Here is a 23821-nt window from a genome sequence, read left to right as displayed (position 1 = left end):
AAGTAAAAAGTATTAACATTTGTGGACCTGAATATTTATTTGTAATAATCTACAAACACAAATGATATATTTATCTATTCAACTTTGATATCATATGCAACTCTGCTATTCAAATTTTAACAATGGCACCATATAACTTTTTATAAAATAATTAGAAAAGTGTAATTTTGATTACTTAATTTTCTTGTCTCCATAACAGAAAATTATAAAATAAGGGATACATTATCCAATTCATGAAGCTTTTTAATAGATTTGGAAAAAAAAAACATATTTAGGATCGTTTTCGCCGCAATAATTGTGTAGTGAACTTTTAATCAAAGGTTAAACTATTAAACTGAAAAAAGACAAACGAGCCACTTCCGCCTTGTCAGCAAAAACAAACCCGTCCACGTCCCTCCCCTCATTAGTTTTCCACGTAAGCGTTTCCCTTTTCCCAACTAAACAGCACCTCTTAAAACTTTGAAGCGACGAATTTTTTTTTTTTTTTTTTTGGGGGGGGGGGGGGGGGGGTATCTGTAAAAGAGACAAGAAAGGAGTTGAAGTGATTTTGCTTAGTATCGCAGAAAATCCACTGTTTGGTATCCGCCCCGTTAAGGTACATCCGGGACACTCGGGCGACCAAAACAGACAACCTAGAGCACAGCTTTTCAGCGGCGGCGCAGGGGGAGAGAGCGCTTGTACACAGAGCGAGAGAGCGAGCGATGGAGGCGGGAGGCAGGGTACCGTGGGTGAAATATGGGTCTGTTGTGTCCTTATTTGTGGTTGTGTTGGCCCTCTGGTTCCGGTCACCCCAGAATGCAGTGCTGGACGACCGACTGGACACAGTCCTTTCCTCCCTGCTCCGGGCTGAGCGGAAAGTGGGGATGAATAACGTCGCCAGACCCAGAGTAGCGATTGGTAAGTGTTACGAGCTAGCTAACGGTGGCTAGCCTAACCATAGACTGTATGAGTGCAACCTAATTTCAGGGGTTTGTGGATTAATGATCGATCAGGTAAACTGCGCCAGAATAACAGTAACATTAGTCACTGCCCGCATTCACTAACAGAAAATAAGTTGTTAACGCAGTGGATAATATTTGCCTCATATTTAATGTCAAACTTTAGTAAACTGAGAAAAGTACATTTAGGGGTTTCTTATGGAAATAAATAAGGTTGTGTGTTGAAGCCTGAATAGATGGTGCGGAGGGGGCAATAACCATGAAAGGTGGTCATCAGGTAAGATGATTAGTTCCAGCTTAGAAATAAAGTCTCAATGAGTGTGCTGCGGGTTTGGCGTTTGGCATATAAAGGAAAATATATTTAATTAAAATACAACTTTTCCACTTTCTTTTAAACAGAAGTGTGTGTTTTAGCCGTTTTCCTGTTTGGTGATTATCTTCCAGTAAGGATGCATCCAATGATTTCAACAATGATTTGAGCCAATTATGGCATTCACTTCAGTAATGTGTAGGGTGGGGCAGTATCTGCAGTTATCAGTAATATATACACTACTTAACTAGCAAAGGAAGCTTAATATTTTTTGGAGCTTAGGGTTTTTTTCTGGATGAAAGATGGTTTGGGGAAATTATGAATATAATGACAACTCTGCATGACATTAAGGAAGAGTGTTTGTGTTATCTTAAATAACAGATGTCTGTCCACTTTCCTGTTATTTTTGCCTTTTTATAATAAAGATATATTTAGAGTATTTATTTATTTATGCTTGAGTAAACAAACCCCACTTAGAAATAAATAGTTAAGATGTTTTGAACAGTCTTGTGAGTTTATCTGCCAGAAGTTTTATAAGCAGAAAAACCCTTGGTTGTACTTTGAACTTCTTATAAACAACTGTGCAGGCTCATGTGATGTAAGCTCTGGTATTCTTATAGTAATCCAGTGTTTTGTCTCTTGAGCAAGTCCTAAAACCTTGTGCTTTGGACCATCGCACAGACACTCAATAAGAATCAACTTGTCTGTCCAGCCTTTACCCAATAGGTTACCAATAAGCTTAGCAACAGTACAACCTGATGTAATTAAATGCGATTATAAGAAATTTCTGCCAAAAGATCAGAATCAGCCTTGTTGTTGCCTTGTTGTTGTTGCTGTTGCTGTTGTTGACTAGTTGCATGTGTTTGTGTGTCACATCAAATTAAAACAAACTATAAGTAAAAGCTTGTTTTCATGGTGCCAAAAGGGTTCATAAATAACCAGAAAAATAAACAACAAAATACTGGCAACATGTGCTGGAGTCTGTTATTTTGAGCACTCGTATCAGAGCAGAGTTAGCCACGAGGGGATGGATTAACATGTATTGCTATTAGTTGCTTAGTTGCAGCATTGAACACTGCAACATAAATAATGGCTTACTGCAACTTAACCTGAGCCCTGACCCAGAAACAGGTTTGACAAATGCTAACTCTAAATTCTGTCTTAATTAACTCTTGAGTTTTCAGCTCCAGAAATAGATGAAACTTCAACTAGTCCACTCAGTCATCAGTTACCCACTCTTGATTTTTCATAGACTGATAAATAGTTAAAAATGTGACCAAATATGACATTTTACATTTCTTAAATATAATTATTCAGCTGTAAACTGACTTTTGGATTTCCACAGCACAAGGAAGACAGATTTTTGTTGATTTAGTGGTGCAAATCCTTTTCGGATATTGCAGCTTTTCAAACTGTTGCTCAACATCCAGTCTTTAGCCTGTTTTTAAAAGCTCACCTTAAACTGCATTTAGTCCCATTTAAGAATCTTAAGTGGCGCAGACAACAACAGTAGCATCATTTATTCCAGCATGAGAAATTATTGATCTTTTTTTGGGGGGGGGGGGGGCTTTTTTTCTTTTTTATGGCCTAAAGTGCAATAAAAGTTAGTTTTATTGTAACAGGGATTACAAAATGTGCAGTGCAAGTTAACTAACAATTGGGCAACTTCTTTATTTTATTCTGAGCTAATCCACAGTGCCCATTGATGTCCACTGTTATCCTTACATTCATGATTGATTTGATAAGAAGATTAACCAGCATTTAACTGTTTGTAAAGATGTAAACAGCTTTGACATTGACTGTAATAATGGGGGAAATGAAATGGTGTCATAGAGATGGTTCAGGTGCAGCATGAGGGAACATTCAGAGAGAAGCTCTGTTCAATAAAATATATAGGGAACAGGTTAGGTTAAGTTGGCTCTGTTTCAGGAACAGTAAACTCACTCATCTCCTCTCAGGGTTAACAAACTCAGAGTTTCCACTAAACCTGCTTTCTGTGACAGGGTCCTGAAGGACTATAAAATGCACCATATTCATATTAACCTTATGACAGAAAATCTAACTGTATCCCAAAAGGTTCCTTTTATATTTTTTATATGAAGCTACAGCAGGAAAAAAAGATAGGGTTGCAAATTCAGACAAAGGAGTATGAGTAAAGTTTACGCCAGCGTCATGCAAAATTTATTCAAATCTTAAACAAGTTGCCTGCCTGCCTGAAATGTTGGCCCCTGTTCAGACATGACTGGCATCTGTGAAGCTCAGAGCTTCTATATCTGTTGATGGGACATATGATCGATCCAGCAGCTGAAACTCTGACAGTGTGTCACTATTTCAGCTGTGATTGGAGATAAATGCAGCCGTACTGGGCACAGCAGCTGCAGGTTGTGTGGATTTCTCACTATTTAGTATGTTTTATTTTCTAAAATGCCCTGGAGCACAAAATTTTATATATGTAGCACATTTTGTTTCAGGCGGAAAAACACACGTACTTCATACGGCATATGCTATCACAGAAATCGTAGCATGGCACCATGTTTATAACGTAAAACTTCATCAATACAAAAAAGCAACAATGATATAGTAAAAAGGAAAATTATTATTGTTATTATAAACAGTGATAGAAAAAACAAAAAAACACTGGTTATAACCTGTAAAAGGAAGAGAAATGACACTGTCAAGCGTAGTCCAGTAACAAATAGAAAAATGAATTCAACCTGCAACTAAACTCGAGGGCTAAGCAGGAATGTTGTCTAGTTTGCTTTTAAATGCTGATGAAGTTGGGGCACACCTTACATGATTTGAGAGGTTATTTTAGTGGCTTTGGAGCACAAAGGTAAAAGCAGTGTGACTAGTCATACCAGTGTTCTCCCTGTCCTGATTTCCAAATGAATATTGCCTCTTTGAGTTTCTTTCTCTCTTTTTCATCCACAGGTTTTGGAGGTTGTGTTGACCTGATAGTAGACAGTGTGTCACTGCTTAATAAAACAGGCATCCAGCCCACAGACCAGCCCCTGCATCATGACTACCTAGAAAATGTGGAACAGCTGGCTCAGAGCTTTGCATATTTCTTTGCACCAGGAGCAGCTGCAGAGTAAGTGATGTCTGTGTGAAGATGAGCCCATTTAAAAGTAGAGGTCCAGCTCTGGAAGCAAATTCAGAGTACATACGCATAGATACACATGTATTTTGAATAAATAAAATTGTGGCTATTCAAATATTTGCAGTCCTATCGGTGCTCTGAGTTTTTTTTTCTGAATTTTCCTTTTAATCCTAAACTGGAATTTGAGGTGTTTGTACTGAAAGTATACAGTTTTCTTTTTTTCATTTTTGCTGCTGTTCATGTTTGAAAAGGCTTTTGAAGTCTTGAGAATACAGTTGAATTAATCTCCCTGATCATTGCTGACTGCTCGTGTTCTGGTGCCTGTGAGCTCTTGTTCATTGTCTAGAATAAAACACCCTAAGGGCAACAAGACTACAAAATCAGCAGGAACCCTCATAGAAAAAGAATGCGTGCTAACATAAATTAAGACTTTTCTGTTAGAGACTGAAACTGTCTTTTTTAACATTTAAACTTATTTCTCTGGTCCTTATACTGCCTGTTTTTGGGGATTGTAAGTTCTTAATGGCAGCCAAATGACTGAATGTATTTAGACTTTGTGTAAATACCATGCAGAGTAATTCTGAAGCATCTAATCTAAATAAATAAATGTCTAATAATATGTTCAAAGAACAAGATAAAATTGTTTTTTATCTGGATAAAGATGCTTATTTTGAAAGGGTGCTTTGTTATTACGCCTGTTTGTTCTACCTATCAGTGGAGATGTGCATTTAAAAAAATGTTTTAACAAGTATTTATATTTGTGACTTCAGGCTATAAGAAAGTTGCTGTGTGAGCGTTAACTGATAAGCAACAATGAGATGCAATTATCTGGCAACCAAGCCGAGTCCTCATGCTATTTCATTCTGATATCCAGCATTCTGGCATCCTGAGGGTGATCATATTGTATGTTTAGTGAGAGTCCTACTGCACTTTTCTTTATGATTACCCCACTTTTAATGCTCAAAAGGATGGATATAGAAGTAATATATTTCAGCCTTTGTCTCCCACTGCTGCAATGCAGTGGGAGTACTGGGAGTCTAGGTGTTTAGAAAGAGAGAGGTGAAAAGGAAAAGATCCAGGTGGAAAGGATGTGCACTGTTTCAGAATTGTGAAGGATAGAGATAGAAATGTACTAATGACTGAAGAGAGTGTGAGGGCACCTTTGAAGAGGATGAAGAGAGGAAAGGTGGTTGGTCCAGATAAAACACTTGTGGAGGTATGGAGATGTCGAGTAGAGATGGCAGTGGAACAATACCAATTTTCAAGAACTTGGGCAATGTGTAAAGCTGTAGCAACTACAGAGGGATAAAGCCTGTGAGCCATACGATGAAGCTATGAGAAAGAGTTGTTGAAACTGGTTTAAGATGGTGATGATCAGACAGCAGCAGTATAGTCTCATATTGACAGAGAGCACTGAAGATGTGATGTTTGAGAGTGTTGATGGAAAAGTATAGAGAAGGTCAGAATGGGTTTCTCTATGACTTTTGGGATGCCAAGAGACATATGTGACGGTAAATGGTAAATAGGCTGGTTCTTATATAGAGCTTTGCTAGCGCTGGAACAATCAAAGCACACTCATAAACACATTCATACTCCGATGAAATCATCGTAAATGGTAAATGGCCTGTATTTGTATAGCGCTTTACTAGTCCCTAAGGACCCCAAAGCGCTTTACACATCCAGTCATCCACCCATTCACACACTAGAGCACTAGATCGTAGAGCAACTTGGGGTTCAGTCTCTTAACCCAGGGTGGTGCAGGACATATCAATATGCAGGAAAGAAGTTAAGCGATCATATTAGTGGCAGATGCTGTTGTTTTGTTTTTTTCCTTCTGTGGAAAGTTAATTAAAAATGTAATTTAAGCACCATAAATCACAGTAATGTCAGTTTTCACTTTCACAGTTTAAACCAAAGTTTTTTTTCTTCTCCCGCAGGCGTTTTATGCTAAATGAAACCCTCTTTAGCGAGCTGGTCGAGGGGGCCCGTGACTTACCTGGAAACAGATGGTCAGTAGGCGGCAATGCTCCAGTAATGGCTAGTCGCATGGCAACCGAGGGATGTGATGTGTTGCTAGGGGGAACTTTCAGCACCGATTTTACTGATGTCCTGTCGCAGCACATTACAGGTACTCGAATTAACACAAACTGATGCATTCATTTTACTTTGAATGAAATTTCCGTTTTGTCATTTTTATGTACTTTGTGATATTCCTTTTATCTCCTCAGTGGCAGGTAAAGTGATAGATGAGCCAGACATTCATCTGATTCTGGAGTATCCATCTGGTGCCCGCTGGGGGCGCTATACCTCACGTAGAGCCAATAGGTAGGTGTCATACAGATGCATCAGAAGCGTGGAGTGCGTGTGTACACGGTGCTCTGAGGTGATAGTTGTTCACTTTGTTTGTGTGTTTGTGTTCTGTAGATACATCATTCACAGCGATGCCAATAACCCCTACCTGTCCTCTATGGAGGAGTTTGCTCAGAAACTTATAGACTTCAAACCTGACCTACTGGTGGTGGGAGGGCTCCAAATGATGGACAACTTCCCTTTCCGGTCAGGTAAGAAAGGTGTTCCCTTCTTTCTGATGCACAGTTGGGCTCGCTGACGTTGAACGTATTATCCTGGGTTAACAAAAGCAGTTTGAAGTTAGCGTTACTCTCTCATATCACCTGGAGAGTAAAATTCTACTAATTGTAGTTATCAAAAGGAAAGAGGTTTCACCTTAAATATGAACTCTGGACAAAGTTGGTAGATAATTTGGGTCATTGTCTGGAGTTGAGATTGTCAACTCTCACTACTGGAAATGCTCAAATTTGTTTACACGAGGGTGGTGTCTGAGTAGAGCGTGCTAGAGGCAGGACACAAGATGGCCACTGGCTAGCTGTGTATCACTGTTACCTGGGGCTATTCTCACAGTGACGCAAATTGTTGAGGGTTTGTAATCAGGAGATCATGGATATATGATCCCATGCACCTTTGTCAGGTAGTGTCTATGAAAGCTCAGGGCTTTAAGCATAGTTAAGCATACTGACCAGTGACACTTGAACTTGGCTGGATTTTGGCCACATTTGGTGATAGCTGTATGTAAGAACTGATGTCAAAAGAAGAACAAAACACAGAGGTAGTATCATAGGCTGATAACCAGCTTCCCCCTCTGAGCCAGGCTGTTTGCACAGCAGATCAGCTGTGTGTTATTTGATCTGACAGTACCTTTGTCTTCTGGTCTGCTGTTTTTCCCCATGTCTCTGCTGTTTTTCCACTCTTTCATTACCCTTTTGTCTTTCCTGTTGAGTTGCTCCTTCCTTTAACGTCACTGTACCCTTTTGCTTCTCTCTTTTTTTTTTTTTTTACACCCTGCAATCTGCCTGACAGCATCTACAACTCTTCTTTAATCTTCCACCTATTTTGGATCATTTCAGGTGAGAGAGAAGCCCTCCTCTCCCGTCTGGGACACCTGCTTTCCTCCTCATCCCCTCAAATTGGAATTCATTTTGAAATGGCAAGTTTCGTGGAAGAGAGCATCATGGAAGACCTGCTCCACTATGTCATTCCCTATGTATGTTTGACTGATCAATGAGCAAAATGATATCACCAACACTGAAGAAGTAAAATGTTTATATACAGAAACAGAATGAGTCAGCTTTGTGAAAATAGATGGATGCCAGGAAGATTTGCTTAGTTAAACTCAAAGCAAAGCAGGCTGACTCAGTAGGAGCTGTATTTGCTTTCCAGTTTTGCATAATTATATTTTGAAGAAATGCGATGTAAAGCCATGTTCTGCTGCTTTCAAAAGTGCAAATTTTGCCCCATAATCAAACCTCTTCAATACTGTAAACACATATTGAATATTGTTGTGGCTAGACCTCAAAGCCATGGTTTTCTTTGTGCAGTCAACACAAAGGCTGTAGTTTATTCCACTCAGCATAACAAAGCAGCCAACACACATGTGCAGACCTGATGAAAATGTAAAAGTAGTAAATAGTAAAAATGGTTTAAATGAGTTACCTTAATTCTGCTTTTCCAGGCGGACTCTTTGGGGATGAATGAGCAGGAACTTCCAAACCTGCTTAGCTCGCTCAAAGGATCCAACATCACCGTATTGTCAGACCCAAACCCTCGTGTAGCTACTGTTCTTGACCAGATGAGGGAGGTCTATCGCATTTTGAACCAGCGCGACAAGGAAGCCAGTGCAGAAAGTCGGGCAAATGAGGCCCAAGCTACAGGCAAACCACTGACCCGACTCCATGTCCACACCCTGGCCTTTCAAGCCATGATTGTGAGTCGTGGCTCCAAGTGGAAGAACACCATGTCAGCCACTGCCAAAGCTTCGCTCACAGCTAACCGCCACGTCTGTGGCTCTAATGACATTGATCCCAGCAAGGCGAGGCTCATAATGGACGACTCTTTCTCCGTTAGCCGACAGGAGGGAAGCCAGCGTATCCCTTTACAGGAGACCAGGCCTGTCAGCTGTTGGAGTGAAGAGGACTATGAGATCTGTGTAGCACCAGTGCTGGTGTGCACTGAGGTTTATCAGACTGCAGGTGGAGGGGACAACGTCTCAGCTGCTGGCCTGGTTCTGCAAATCTAGAGAAGGACAGACACCAAGTGGTCTGTCTGTGTGTATGTTTGTATGTTTGTGTGTGTGTGTGTGTGTGTCGTGCTGATCAGATGTTAGTGAACCGTATGACTCTGGAAACTTGATCTAGGTGTGATGCACACTAGCCTTCAGAAACTGACGCAGGTATCAGGCTGATGAGTCGTCCTTTGTGTCTCACAGCCTGAGGTGCACATTAAGGAAAATTGTTATCCTTCATAGTTGGAGTCAGATGATGGAGAACAGTGGTTATCTATCAGGCTAGGCCTTCAAATGTTTGATTTTTGAAAACAATACAAAGAAAAGGCAATCAAAAATTATACTTAAGTAATTAAGTGAAATATCTGCTAACTAGACGTATTGTAGTTTATCGGTTAGGTTAAACCATCACTGATTAATTCTCTCCTTGTCTTTTTCTGCATGTGAAACCCATGTACATCACCTCAATTGGATTTCTTTTTTTTTTTTTTTTAACAAAATCAGTCCTGCTGTTTCTTACTTGGATTTCCATGTCAACTCATCCATCATCTGACTCCATTGATTTTAAATCAGCTGCCCTCTATTTATCCAATGCCTTACAAGAAGATGTTCAGTCAATATGAGATAAAGAGGAATGAGGTATGGATAAAGTCAGATACCAAACTGTAGGTTGTGGAAGGTTTTAAGTTTCTTTTTAAATAGTACAGCATTTTTAGTAGCCTTTTTAATTGTTTTGCACAACTTCTGCTGAAGGATAAAATCCTCTTTAAGTCATGTAAATGCAGGGCTTCACTATGCAGAAAACAGATTCAGAAGAATCAGAAGTAGGTGGATCTTGTCAACTACTTGAACTCTACAACTCAGACCAGTGAACAAGCTTTAGACTTCACCTGCCTTTGTGCAACACACATTTTCAGATGAACCTGAACCTACCTATGACTGAAAATATCTGAAGCATTTTAATGAAAAATTACGATGTTTTTTGAAACTAGGACCAAATTTGCAGTCCTTTGGTATAGTAGGGATAAAATGTATATATTGACCGCTAAATAGCTGCAAAGTAATCCCAGGTGCAGGTTTAAAGACACCAAAATGTTCTTTTAATGACAGGCTATCCTTCCTCTTCCCTCTCCTATCGCATTAAAAAGGCAAAGAAAGCCCCTGTTCCTCCCTGTGTATGTGAAAAGTATGCTTAGTGGTTTGTGTGTGTTTGTGTGTGGATTGTCATTCCTCTGTGGTTCCGTTGCAGTGCAATAATACAAAATCAATGTTAAGAGACCACTTTTGGTAGCTGCATATGATGTCAAAAATCTTCCTCTCTACCTCCATGCTCTGATTTTCCTTTCCTTTTCCCATCTCCTGTCTCTCTTCTGTTATTTCATCATACCTGGTTTACATCCTCTTTCTAATTATTTTTTGTTCTTTTTTTTATGGCTCTTTAAAGACCAAATAACCAGTGTGGACTATCTTAGTCAATGTTGTTGCAACAGTGAAGTTCCTGACATGTGTGTCACGTGAAATGACTGAATATAGTGGAACACTTGTTATTTAAAGGGGCATTAACAATCTACTTGAATCCATGCTGTTGCGCATCATGAATACCCCCAATGTCTGGAATACTGGACCACTCAAATCATATTTTCTTCATGTAATCTTTGCTTCGCGTATTGGATTTAGAGTCAAGATATTAATCCCTGTTACTTTAAACCCCCACTGAGATGATCTTTTGGTGAAAGGGGGGCCCAGCCTCTCCACGATCATCTAATTACCTTCTGGGATTGGAGTCTCTTACACTCAAACCTGTATTTACTGATGCAGCTAGAGTTAACTGGGATCATAGCCAGCTATTTTTTTTCTCCTCTCTCTCTCTCTCTCTCTCGCACTCTCTCGCACACTCTCGCACACTCTCTCTCTCTCGCACTCTCTCGCACACACTCTCTCTCTCTCTCTCTCGCGCACACACTCTCTCTCTCTCTCGCGCACACACTCTCTCTCTCACTCACACACACACACTCCCACGATCCACCTTCACTTTCACAGGTAAACTTCAACATGCAAGTGGACTTTTTGTCATTCTTGATTAATCTATTTGTTCGTTTATCAATTTTACCAAACATGCTTTTTTTTTTTTTTTTTTTAAAGAGGAACACATTTATTTTGTTACAGAGTGTGAGATCAAGAAAAAAGGGAAATGTAGAGATCAGGATATCCCTTTAAATCTTTTCTCTGTATCACGGCTGTACTGATTTAATGGTGTTTTGTTATTGATTGATTGACCGAAAGATAATGAGCCTTATTCTGTTTTTACATTTGGGGTTTAGCGAAAAGGGAACCTTTAATACAGACTTTTTCTATCACTATAGGCTGATCTTTCCTTATGTCTTAAAGAGTAACGGGTTGTGTTTTTACTGTGAATGGAAACCATAGCATGTGTTCATGCTCACATAGTGAAGTGGTTGTTTTCACCACCGCATTGCTTATCTAACCTCTAGATAAGTCGTGTCATCCATGTTTCAATGTTGTGTTTAACTATTTCATGCATGTTTGACTATTTGATGCAGAATCGCCTGATAAAATGCTGATTAAGCAATCATTGATTTGTTTTTCTTATTTTTGGGGGTCATTTATTGAAAATGTTCACAATCATTTTGGCTGCAAACTTCATTTTAGACAAGAAAATAATCTACTTCTTTCTTTTAAAAAAAAAAAATCAATTCTAAGAACAAAGTCTGCTGAATTCAGAAGTTATTTTAGACACTAGTTAACAAATAATGTTGGATGTAACATCACAGCTTCTTTGTCACAACATGATTCACTGTGATGAAGGTTGTTTCCTCTCTTCCCACATTTAACACATTTCATTTCATTTGGTATTTAAACATTATGCTTTCATATTTTGTCCACTGGCTGCACCAACAGGCCCACATTTAAACAGCAGGCAAGTTTAGCATGGATCCATCCTGCCTGGTACCAAAGGTTTGCTGGTGGTGCAATGGTGTGGAGGATATTTTCTTGGCACTCTCTGGGCCTCTTGGTCCTAACTGAGCATCATTTAAACTCCACAGACAACCTTTATGACTACAGCGTACCTGATGGCTGTTTCAGCAGGATAACGTATGTCACAAAGCTCAAATCATTTCAGTTCTCTAATTTCTTGAACATGACCACAAGTTCACTGTACTCAAATAGCTTCCCCAGTCACCAGATCTCAGTCCGACAGAGAACCTTTGGCATGTGGTGAAACAGAAGAGTCACATCATGGATGTGCTGCCAACAAATCTGCAGCAACTGTGTTATGCTATCATATCAATATGGCCAAATCTCTGAGGAATGTTTCTAGTAATTTAATGAATCTATGCCACAAACAATTAAGGCAGTTCTGAAAGCAAAACAAAGTCCAACCCAATAACTACAAGGTTTCTGTCTATGAACAAATGATTAAAAATGAATGTTGTCCATGCAAAAGAAGTGTTGCATACTTGCAGTCCACTGCAGAGATGGTGAGGAGCCTGTGCTATTTTTATAACACTCACCCTCTATTTTGGGCGCACGTTCTGAAAGCAGCAAGCCTTCAGCTTTCTTAAATACAGCTTCTTCAACTGTAGCTCATTTCTGTAACTCCAGATTACCTCAGAAATACATTTGAACAGCACCAGTGGTACCATGATTGAAACCCAACATAAGCCATTTTGGTGATTGTTTTTTACATTCACAGAAACTGGAGTGCATCACACCAATAATTTCATACTGTACGGGACTTTCCTTTAATGTCAAACTGGAGAAACCTTTTAACATTTCTTAAATAAGGAACGAGGGCTTGAGCATGCAAACTCTTATGGTATTCTTATCTGAATTCAGTTGAAGTATGCACATTTAATTTCTTTATCACAACAGACATAAAGATTATATTGTATAACAGTTTTGGTGACATACAGACTGCCTACATACATTTCATTTGGCATTTGTACATTATGCTTTCATACTTGGCTGCACCAACAGGCTGATTAAGCAATCTTTGTTTCGATCTACAATTTACGCTCTAGAGTCAGATGTGGGATAACATCTTTATAATAGATATGTTTATTCTCTTCGTCAGTGAACGCTGTCAGCATCTCATCCATCTCCTCCTGAGTGAATGGCTCACCTGATATGATATGGAGAAAAATCAAGTCACAAACGTGCTGATCTACCTGAGAAAAAACAGATGTTTGTTCCAATCTACACACAAACACCAAGCAATCTGAACACATAAAATTATTTTACAATTGTGTACATCAAAACTGGTATAAATAATTCAACTTAACAAATTCAAACAATCCGTGAATATCAAGTGATCTGTACACACACAATTAACATTGTGTAAGTAAAAGTAAATGGAATGCCAATTATTTTTAAGTTAACACAGGAAGCCATTGACCAATCTATTGTATTTACTGTGAAGTACACACAAATTGTTGCCTACATTGATTCAGTTTTATTCATATAGCACCAAATTACAACAGCAGTCACCTAAAGGTGCTATATATTGTAATGCAGAGGCCCCAGAATGATACGCAGAAAACCCCAATTATCAAATAACCCCCTTTAAGCAAGGACTTGTTGAAAGCTCTGGCACAACCAGACTCAAGGAGGGGACGACCAGTGGGAGGTTAAAAGAGAAGGACAGGATTAAAGAGAGGGGTGGAAGAGAGACAGAGTTTAATAATAACTAATGATTCAATAGAGAGTAGTTGTATGCACATAGTGAGTGAAGCATTGCAGCGTAATTAAGGGGCACCTGATCCAGCCCTAACTATAAGCTTTAGCAAAAAGGAAAGTTTTAAGCCTAATCTTAAAAGTAGAGAGAGTGTCTGTCTTCCAAATCCAAACTGGGAGCTGGTTCCACAGAAGATGTTCCTGAAGTCTGAAGGCTCTGTCTCTCATTCTACTATTAACATTATCACTTCAATAATTATCACATTTGTAAAGCTGATTTTTTGCTTGCAGATCACATCATTTCTCAAATACAGTAAGAAATCGCCATTGCTGTTGTCACTGTGTCATTGTAATCTACTTCTAATTGCACACAAAAACAAAACCCTCAGTTTTACCTTCCTTTGTCATGTAATCTGTCAGCTCCTCAGGCTCAAGGTATCCACTCTTTTCTTTGTCTAGAACCTGCAAACAGAGTGTCAGTGCCTTTGTGTTTTGGCAAATATCACATGCCTATACTGCCAGACTAGCGTCCCTATGCAAAAAGTGGACAATATGAGGAACAAGGAAACGAGGAGATTTCACCTCAAAGGCCTGAAGCAGAAGCTCATCAGAGATGGGAGGGAACCTAACAGACAGTAGCACAGCAGTAATGAAATGATGACAAGCCAAATACTGCAAACAGTGAGTTTAATGTCCAAATCATTACATCAGTGATGTAGCACTGGCTGTTCTTTGCTTGTTTGTTTAAGAGTTTAAGGCTAACACTGGTCTGAATCTAAACTTCAGCAGCTTCAGGCACAGAAAAGCTCACGTGTAAAAGCAAGCGATATAAATTATTTAAACAAGGCTGACATGTAGTATTTCCTGAGTGGTGAACAAACCTGACCTGAAACACCAGTGATCAAAAATAGAGTACTGAGGTTTACACAATGTTTACCAGACTGATCACAAAACTCATAGTAATGAAATGCATTCATGTGTGCCTTCAGTATAAGAGAAAAATACATTGTATAATAGGTAATTTGATTTAACTTAACTCCTATTTGCATCTCAGCCTTCTTCTCATACACAGAAATCAGAAATTTCTTTATACAATGATATAACTGAACTGTCTTACTTGTCCTCCAGTAGCACTTTAGTCATGGCTGGGAGGAATCTGTCCCAGTGGATATATCCTGAGCGCTCATCTTCCACCTGGTTGCACAGGAATAGGCTGTTGGGGTTTGCTTTGAATTTTCTAACAAAAACAATGCTTCTAATGTTACCCAAGATTTTATAACAGTCACATAATGGCACAGGAGATTCTGTAACATTACTGAAATGCACAATGTCAGAACCCTGTTTGCACATCCCATTACTGATCTTCCAAAACAGAACCAGACTACGGGAGGATGCTGTACTGACCTCAGATGTGAACGTCTGTAGGTCTGCCTGAGTGGGAAAGAAACCTAGTGAATAGAAGATGGTGCCAATCTCCCTAGAGAACAATGACAAAAAGTGCATTAAAAGTATTTAAAAGGACAGTTTCAGTTAGTTTCACTAATTCCTGTGTGCTAGGAACCATCTCACCGCAATGTCCTACTAAAGCCCACTCAGCCAGTGGAAAGCCTTGAGACAAACCACAAACTTTATTTCAGTGTCCAAATAACCCACTTCAACCAAACAATTTACCGGTGGAAACAGCTGCGTAATCTCAACTGCACAGAATTTTGTATGTCTTGAGACTGAGTCCCACATTTTCATTGCCTCTAATATTCAGAAGTCCACACTGCAGGATGGACACCTATGCTATATCTAACAGGGAAACTCACAAGTTATGTAGATCTCAGCAAATATGATGGACATAAAACAAAGAAAAGGAAGTGTGGCTACAATAAAGACTGGAATCCTGGCTCCAGGAGTAGTCAGCTCTCAGAGATTGGGCCACTTGACTTTCAGGTTCATGTTATTTATGTAGAAATGAAGTTAGAAACGCAAATGCTCGTTTTTGTCAAACTAAATGCCAAATCTCTAACCTAAATAATTAGTTTTTCCCTGGACAGACCAACAATTTTAGGTTAGCAAAATGTCCTAAACTGTCCAAGTCCACGTTTAGTTTGTCAGACTGTATAAAAGATATACAGACTGTTTATATACAGCCATCGACTTGGATCTGGTTACCTTAGCAGGGAGGACACATTGTGTGCAGTTTCCACTCTATTTAAAACCTCCAGTGAGAAATTCAAAAACTTACAGACAGGAAACCTACTGAGAGCAGATTTAAATAAACAGCTGTGTTTCGACCTTTCTGCATCTGCATAAGTTAGTAAAAAACAAACAAACTAGGAATTAAAGCTGCTGTGACCTCTAATAATGCTAATTTAAAAATATTCTACTCTACCGTTTAGTTTAATTTTACATAGAAATCACACACTTGGCTTAGAAAACATGCTGCACTGTCGCTGAAAAGAAAGGACATGCACATTTGTTTGCCAGATGTTTTCATCTGTGTGGCTGATTAGAGCTCCTCAGGTTGCACAAAGCTCTGGTGAGATTTTAAGAATATTTCTTACAGCCATTTATTGAAACATGTACATTAATAAGTGGAAATAAAGACATTGTGTAATTCTCTCTTGGAAGTCAGTGTTAGTATGACCATTTTCATTCTTCAGCCTGAGTTCTCTGTGGCAAGCGTTCTTGTAATTTTGTAATTCTGTAGTCTTCAGGAATAGTTCTCCAGGCAGACAGTGTTTCATTTTGTGTTTTTCTATCCAGGTATGCTGTTACTGCATCGGCTGTGTTTGGGTCAGACTCGTTGATGAAAAATGGGACCTCTTACCAATCAGATGCTATTCCATGGTGAATCAAAATCTGTCAGTACTTTTCTTTATTCATAATTTCAGGAATTTTGAATAAATTCACCAACACCACTGACTGAAATGCAGCTGTGCCTTGCTTATGATTGCCACCGATGTTTGGCCCAGTTCTTGCGAAAACATCAAAAACATCTATGGCACTTCTGTTTTCAAAATAAAACTAAGATCCCTATATTTTCATGGCAAGGTTATGTGCAAACAGTTTTTGTGTAATTTGGCATGGCTCATCCTTTTCTTTCTGTTTACCTTCATTAATCTTTGGGAATCACCTTGTTGGTGCAAAAATACTATTTTATGCCTTTCAAATGTATTATCTTTGGAGTTTTTGCTGATTCAACTAAAGAAATCGGGAAAAAAATGTGTTTTTGCAACAGTCTGCTAATAAAAGGTGACCAGTAAATTTTAAAACAGGTTCTGAATTGTTTTGAGTTTGCTGAGTTCTTTGGTGTTGACACAATACTGGTTCTTGTCCCCTGAGGGAGGTGTCTTGTTTATGCTAAAGGCAAGTCTTAAGTGGGGTGGCAAAAAAAAGGTGCAACACTGGAATAAAAATGAAAGAGCTATTGCTAAAAATTACAATAAAATCTGGCTCCTGAAGGGGCAAAAAACTGAGGGGTGTCTCAAGATTTTCTCACAAGACTGCATCTTGTGCACTTGTTAAAACGTTTAAGGTTCTTTGGATCTTCATAGTAATCAGCTTCATAGTACCTATTAAGTATCTTTACAGTAATAAAAGTAAATGGCTTGTCTTGTTTTACCCACTTGATATCCACTGTGTTGTCAGACTTTGTGTCAAACGCTTGAAAAGCGCCTTTGAGCTTCTTGAGGATCTTGGTATTAAGCACGGTGACCTCTGGCAGACAGAATTAAGAAAACATAGTAAAGCATTAGCTTAGCTGGCTTAGTTCTGGAGAAAAATAATGACAATATTCATCAAAGACCAGCCACAAACTCTATGGTCACCACAGAGTTTCAGCTAGACTGAAACTTTCACTGTGGTCTCAATATTTTCAATTTGTAAACAAACTGTAAATGAAACTAACTATTACCAACCTGCACTTTTGCTGTTCTCTGCCATGTTTGTCCGGTCGCCTTTCTGTTGCCCAGCAACCGTATGGCAGGACACCAATTCAACGCCTCTGACGCTTGCCATCTTTTTGTCGCCAGAAACCCTTCATTGTCGAATTACACAGAGCTACTAATAACACGATATTAATTAGTTAATTTATTTTTTTCCGTCTTGCTGAAGAAGTCGTTCGATTAAAAAAAAAGCCTTCCAACAACGTGACCCGGTCAGACGTTCCTGATATAATGAAGCCACGTAAATGTATTTTCATACTATAACGTTTTTTCCCCAAGGATTTTGTTACTATTCTATGAATTAATATATAAGTATCACATTTAAACATAAGACAGACTGAAAACAAACAAAGAGAGCAGAGAAATACTTGTTTCTTATTTATTTTCTTCCGCCGTATAAATGCATAAAATGTTTTTTAAAAAATTAACAAAAAAAACAACATTTTTTTAAAATTAACAAATAGTACACTCTTTCACACTAAAAATATTTCAAGTATGTAGATAATGATAGCATTTTACATTACTTTTCATTTTATTTAAATGGGGCTATAAAGCTAATTTTCTTTCATACTCCTTGTCTAGTGAATTCAATATGTACTCATTTTACTTGCTAATATAATATTAAGGAGAGCGAATTTTCATTTCAGCTGAACTAACTGTGAATCTGAAACATTTAAAAAAGCAGCTAAAAGTGCAGCAAGTCCACCATCCACATGTACATGAATCCACAGTGCCTACTGACATCTGGGGAGGAGGAAACAAGTAACATCCAGTCATATGGTGCAGTGACTCATAAACTGGTGGTATAACGCAAACAAATGCATCAAATAATCATGGCAGAAAATGGTAAATAAATGGTAAATAAATTCAATTAAAGTAATAACACATTTTCCGACTTAGAAAAAAAGCATTAAAAGGTCTCTTTTAATCATGGCTTCTGTTTTATTGTTGCAACTAATATTACATTCTGCCTTTAACCCCTTAAAAGCTCCGGGAATCATTGAGCATCCCATTACAGTGGCATGAATATTTTGACCAGAAAGACCTTTTGACCACCCGTCTACATGTTTAACAGTCCAGTGAATTGTGCATTAGCAGAAACTCAGAACTCAGATCCAGAAGGGGACCATTTTTGGGGATGCTGATTAAGAAGCTCTCCCATACAGTACATAAGAGACTGAGGCCTAGATGACAGAGTGGTGTTTTCTCTAGTGTGTTTATGTGTGTGTGTTTTATATCTCTGGTTGGCCCTGATGTACAGGGATATTGTGGTCCTGCCCCAGATCTTCTATTGTGACTTCTGGGATTTGATGTCTCTCATATTCATCCATTTGCTTTATGGGTTCAACTTCCTTTCCTTGTACGTCCTCTTGAAGCCGAATCTCTTCACGAATCTGTTCCTCTCTCTGCTCCACTGCTCCGACACTGTCCACGTTAGCAATAGCGTCTGATAGCTGTTCCTCCACTACTGCTTCCTGCTCCTGCTGAGGTGCATTGTTGTTGCTTGGGTCCTTTAAGGTAGAAAGTTATGATGAGGTGTTGTTTTTGCAGCCAAATATAATGAAGGTGTGAATAAAACTACATAAAGCTTTAACAGTATTAACAGTACTTCCAATACATTTGCAGTACCTGTGTGTGAGTGATTGAAGGGGAGAGCAGTTCAGATAGAGCCAGCAGACCATCCTGGTTTAGATCCTGAGTCTGTAGTAAGAAATCTACCATAGAAACCACCTGAAAGCAACACGCAAACATACACAAATATTGCCGACTGAATGAAAAAGGCCAACACCTTGTCAGTTCAAATACACACACACATAGAGTCGCTCCTGCTAACCTGCTCACTGGCCTCTGCTCCAGGTATATGATGGGAGTTAAAATCTGAGAGGAGCTTCATCATCTCCAAGCCATCTAAGAACCCACTGCGATCATAATCATAAAGGCCAAACAGGAAGAATACCTCTGGAACATAGCACAGCACAATTCACAATTATACGATCAAATAAAAAGACTTTATTAGATTCTGACTAATAAAGGCTACATTATTTGGCAATGGTGATCCTAGTCAGAACCCATCAGTGTAATATCTACTGGTAAGAGGCACTGTTTACCTTGCTCCCAGGTGGTGATTTCTGGTCCTCCTTGTCCTCCATTCTTCAGGCTTGATTGAATGTAACTCTGTCTCAAACTGTGGTACACACAACACAAAGCACAGTTTATAAAAAATGTTACAAAGCAGATTGGTAGTGCAACTGCCATGTGCTACAGACTCTTTCCACCCTTGTGCCATCTGGTAGAGGGTATAACACTCAAGCACCCTGTGCCAGACTCTTCAAGCTCCTAAACACCACGCTCCCGTCTCGACTTCACTATTTCAGTTCAGATGCACACAGACGTCTGCTCACAGAGCCTGTTTTAGCTCTTAAAATCATTTATAACATGTTTAAAAGAAGTTAAAGATCCCCTTCAATCATGTTCAGTGATGTACAAAACAACTCGCGTCTCATGTTGTGAGAAGAGGTTAGAAGAGAAATCAATACGTCTAGAATGTAGCAATAAAAATAGTCAATTTTATTAACTGCTTTAGATGGCAGCTGATCGCAGGTGACACAAGGTGAGATGCAGGGTACACCCTGGATATAAACAGACAGATAACCATAAACTTGCTCAGTTACAGGACTGACAGAGCGTGAAGTCATTAAAAGGTGGGGAGCACCAAAAAAAAAAAAAAAAAAAAAGGAAATTAAGGAAATTAAACAATGAGTTTCCTCACATAACTGTGCGCACTTTTATTAAACTTCAATTCAGCTCCGGTTCTTTTTTATTGTTAATGACTGATGAAAAATTCTGCAATGTGATTTTTTTTCAATCAATAAGAATAAACTAATTAACCTAAAATTCATGTTGCTGGACTGTGGAAGGAATTTGGGGCCAAACATATGATTTCCTTGCTGTGAAACAACAGATGTAGCCACTGCGCTACCGTGTTGCTCGGCAATGTTATTATTGACACATTTTTAAAAATATGTTCACCTTGCTGGAAATAATATGAAAAATTCGTCCATAGAAGTCCAGTAGCACTGTTTTTTAAATCAAGGCTTTGAGTCATTATATTACACTGGTTTAAGCTTCTATTACTTTTAAAATGGTTGTGAAGTGTGAAACGTTCATTGGCACATGCCTTAAACTCATATTTTAGGTGCATGTGCTGTGTACTTGTATATGTAATCTTAAGTGAAGCAGATGGCAGATGTGGACTTGTAAATGTTTTCCTATATTTGTAAATAGACTCTTGACAAATAGTGAACAGGTATTAAACTGGTTACACACACTTAATATAATAATAGAAACTTCTTCACATTCTTAACACATAACACATCATAGCAGTGGTCCTACCTTTCATAATCTTATATGAAGTAGATGGTAACAATGATGATCTGTGGCAGATTTTGATTGAAGCGGCTGTGTTGAAGGCAACTCAGTTGTGCTCTAAAGGAAACACCTTTGGCCTGAATTTAGGATCAGCTATGAGTCATGAGCTTTACATGAGACTTAAAAGGGTATCAAGGCAAGATCTGGTGGTAAGAACTGAGACTGCTCTCGGTGCATCATTTGTTTTAACATCTTAAACTTCATGCACTCCATCACATACCATAAATGAAGCAATGTTGCAACAGTGAGAGGTTCTAAATGCTTGAATAATCCTTTTACAAATGTTGATTCAGCACAAAGGCCTGCTTTGAGCCAACATGTATTATTTATTAAGGGTGGTGTAAATTCCAACTGCTATTCCATACAGCTAACAAGCATTTATCTGGTCTTACATGCAATATTCTTAAGATGAAAGTATGATAGCGTGTACACATTATTTTAATCTTACCAACAAATGGAAAGAAGCTGCATCTGTCGTGTGGTTATATTTCTTCATTTGTTCTCTGAACAATTTATTACAGGCAAGTTCACACTATTCCAGTACAGTAGCAGCTATGTGTGCTATTTGCAGTATGGTGAGGAGAGCTCCATAAAGGAAATTAATGCAGCATAAATGAGCTCTTAGGTACATGTAATCTTATCATTTTATAGTACAGGCCACATCATTAGCACGACGGAGCAGCCAAAGTCCACAGCCAAATCAGAAAGCTGCTGTTGAGTGAAATGATTTCAGATGTTCAATAACAGCAGACTGTACATGTGCCACTCACCTGCGTTCCTCCTCTCCAGAGCCAAAGGGATTGGGTAGTGCTGCAGAAGGGGGATGGGCATCTACTGATTCCTCCCTGTGGATTAAATAGGCAAAAAAATCATTCAAAGAGTTTCTTCCTGCATCCCTGCTTTTGTTTTTGGTTTGGCCTGATATATAACATTTATATCCAATGGGAATAAGGAATAATCAATTATAGAATAAAATCAACTCAAGCAGCGCATTTATGAAAGCCTGAGAACATTTATGTCTTTATATGAATGAAAAAAAAGAGAAAGTGAAACTTGATGAGAGAAGGGGCATTACCTCTGTGTTCCTGGAAGACCTGGTGCAGCCAGGCACAGGTGTACCAGCAGGGTCAGAGACAGAACACGTGGAACCAGCTGGTCCAGGTGACACTCCATGAGCACACCTAAAATTAAACAGCCCAGTTACTACCTTTGTGCAAGCTCTTCCCAAACAATTTCATCGCTGATTTTAATTCATATAAATAAGAATGCTTGAGTTTTTACAGTGCACAGAATTACTAATTCTGATTGTGTTAATGAAACTAGAGGAAACTTTTATGGCCATTGCAGTGGTCACACAATGCAGCAATTGCTGCCTTACAGAAAAAAAACAAACCTCACAAAAACCAGTCCCTTCAGTAATATTGCAGAGCTGCAGTCATATAGCTTTCACTTGTCACATAGATGAGAAACTTCCTGGTCCATTATGGAAAAATAATTTGAAATCTTTCTATCTATTTATAGCTCATTGCAGCCCTTTCATGCTGTCTCCATGAATCATTTCTCTGTGACTCGCCAGTCCTTTTAGACCAGCAAACATTAGATTTTTGAACTAAAATTCGTTGCTGTGAGCTGAATGGCCTGTTTAAGAGATCCCAGAGATGCGCAGACTAATAACCGGCAGCTTCCTCCTCCTGTGGAGCAGCAGCGATGCTAGTCTGGCACAGCACGCAAGACCACACCATCAACTCATTGTTACTGCCTGATCACACAGCCTCCTTTAAAGGCACGTTGACATCACAGTCTTATATTAAATAAAACACATTTATAAAGAAAGCTGTGAAAGAATAGTATCGTTAACTAAGAAGCGCATCGTAACCGCTGCAGCTGATGAAAACAGCTCAAATCTCTCCTCACAGTGACAACGAGCCTACCTGTCTGCATAGTTGATGTATGAGCAGCAAAAGGCATTAATTCCGACACCTTACGGGTTCATATCTGGAGATCACCTCTATCCCGCACCGCCCTGCTCGCGCCTCCGTGTGGTCTGCACTGCGCAAAGGCGACTGCGTGCGCGCCCCCAGGCTGCCACGGAGTACAGTAGTGTGTTTTGGTCAATGACAGGGTCCACGTGGAAGAACTGAGCCGCTGTCGTGTCAGTGAGTTTGCGCAAGCTTTGTCGATCTCTTTGTGCTTCCCCGTCCGGTTTTTCCGCCACGCCTTGTCCACGTCCTCAGCGATCCCAGTCGTCCGGGTGGAGCAATCGCTCACGGCGCTTATAATCAGGGTTATTTCATGTTTCGTGTCAATGAGCCGCATTACCTCATAAACGGCTGGCCAGACCCCAGTAAAGAGTATGTTTGTGTGGGGCGTTAAGTTAAAGCTGAGAGACGGTCTGAAAATAGTCTGATAGTGTGGCTTTCATCGTATGAAGGGACTGCACTCCTGGTATTTGACCAGAAGATGTCACTGCAACACTTTAATTTAATTGATTCTTATGATCCTGATGTGATGTTTATGATATATCATATCAGTAGGCTTTTAAACATCATGATGAAGGAGAGGTATTAAGGTATTAATAAAAAAAGATGTATTAACGTAGTGTAAAAAATAAAAACATTATATATTTTTTATCCCCCGCTTTTATTCAGACATGTTCAGAGTTGATATTATGGGAGGAGGATGCTGAAGATGAAAACAGGAAAGTGGAGGTTTATGGATGTGGTGACAACGTGCAGGTGGTCAGGTGGTTGGTGCTGGGAAGATGGAAACAGATCATCTGTTCATCCTTAAGAGGAGCAGCTGTTCAGAACCGCGCGCACACACACACGCACATGCGCA

General features: G+C 39.2%; 3 protein-coding genes across 4 annotated transcripts; 1 reads left to right on the top strand and 2 right to left on the bottom strand.

The window, feature by feature from the left end:
• Positions 1–503: 503 nt before the first annotated feature.
• Positions 504–9413, top strand: adpgk2 (ADP-dependent glucokinase 2). The gene is made up of 7 exons (XM_085156135.1): positions 504–897; positions 4180–4339; positions 6286–6476; positions 6577–6673; positions 6773–6909; positions 7771–7907; positions 8376–9413. The coding sequence occupies exons 1-7, from the start codon at positions 702–704 to the stop codon at positions 8937–8939; spliced, it is 1482 nt and encodes a 493-aa protein (XP_085012261.1). The 5' UTR covers positions 504–701; the 3' UTR covers positions 8940–9413.
• Positions 9414–10921: 1508 nt separating this feature from the next.
• Positions 10922–17769, bottom strand: drc8 (dynein regulatory complex subunit 8). 2 transcript variants are annotated; one of them, XR_014873619.1, is made up of 8 exons: positions 17528–17769; positions 17237–17327; positions 15024–15096; positions 14737–14813; positions 14202–14244; positions 14015–14081; positions 12756–13068; positions 10922–12709 (listed from the first exon to the last, which is right to left on the bottom strand). XR_014873619.1 is itself a non-coding variant. In XM_085156171.1 (7 exons), exons 1-7 carry the CDS (start codon positions 17625–17627, stop codon positions 12950–12952), a joined length of 570 nt encoding a protein of 189 aa, XP_085012297.1. In that variant the 5' UTR covers positions 17628–17769; the 3' UTR covers positions 10922–12949. The 2 variants fall into 2 exon arrangements, 1 of the variants encoding a protein (XP_085012297.1); XM_085156171.1 differs by having other exon boundaries at positions 10922–13068.
• Positions 17770–17910: 141 nt separating this feature from the next.
• cgref1 (cell growth regulator with EF-hand domain 1) lies at positions 17911–23165 on the bottom strand. The gene is made up of 7 exons (XM_085156157.1): positions 22915–23165; positions 22059–22164; positions 21754–21828; positions 19663–19739; positions 19389–19513; positions 19184–19285; positions 17911–19065 (listed from the first exon to the last, which is right to left on the bottom strand). Exons 1-7 carry the CDS (start codon positions 22949–22951, stop codon positions 18787–18789), a joined length of 801 nt encoding a protein of 266 aa, XP_085012283.1. The 5' UTR covers positions 22952–23165; the 3' UTR covers positions 17911–18786.
• Positions 23166–23821: the final 656 nt, after the last annotated feature.

Source organism: Neolamprologus multifasciatus, chromosome 1, assembly GCF_963576455.1.
Source record: "Neolamprologus multifasciatus chromosome 1, fNeoMul1.2, whole genome shotgun sequence".
NCBI lineage: Eukaryota > Metazoa > Chordata > Actinopteri > Cichliformes > Cichlidae > Neolamprologus > Neolamprologus multifasciatus.
Note: the sequence above shows the minus strand (reverse complement) of the source record. Positions and strands in the feature narration are given on the sequence as shown.

Bases quoted from the DNA above. Each gene is read 5' to 3' on its own strand.
- adpgk2 (XM_085156135.1), top strand. From the start codon at position 702: ATGGAGGCGGGAGGCAGGGTACCGTGGGTGAAATATGGGTCTGTTGTG. The intron at 6,477-6,576 runs GTACTCGAATTA...TTATCTCCTCAG, and splicing joins CCTGTCGCAGCACATTACAG to TGGCAGGTAAAGTGATAGAT. The intron at 6,910-7,770 runs GTAAGAAAGGTG...GGATCATTTCAG, and splicing joins CAACTTCCCTTTCCGGTCAG to GTGAGAGAGAAGCCCTCCTC.
- drc8 (XM_085156171.1), bottom strand. From the start codon at position 17,627: ATGGCAAGCGTCAGAGGCGTTGAATTGGTGTCCTGCCATACGGTTGCT. The intron at 15,097-17,236 runs GTGGGTAAAACA...ATTGTTCTCTAG, and splicing joins GACAACACAGTGGATATCAA to GGAGATTGGCACCATCTTCT. The intron at 13,069-14,014 runs GTAAAACTGAGG...ATATCATATCAG, and splicing joins AGATTACATGACAAAGGAAG to GTGAGCCATTCACTCAGGAG.
- cgref1 (XM_085156157.1), bottom strand. From the start codon at position 22,951: ATGCCTTTTGCTGCTCATACATCAACTATGCAGACAG. The intron at 22,165-22,914 runs GTAGGCTCGTTG...GTTTAATTTTAG, and splicing joins TACATCAACTATGCAGACAG to GTGTGCTCATGGAGTGTCAC. The intron at 19,740-21,753 runs GTGAGTGGCACA...TGTGTACCACAG, and splicing joins TCTGGAGAGGAGGAACGCAG to TTTGAGACAGAGTTACATTC.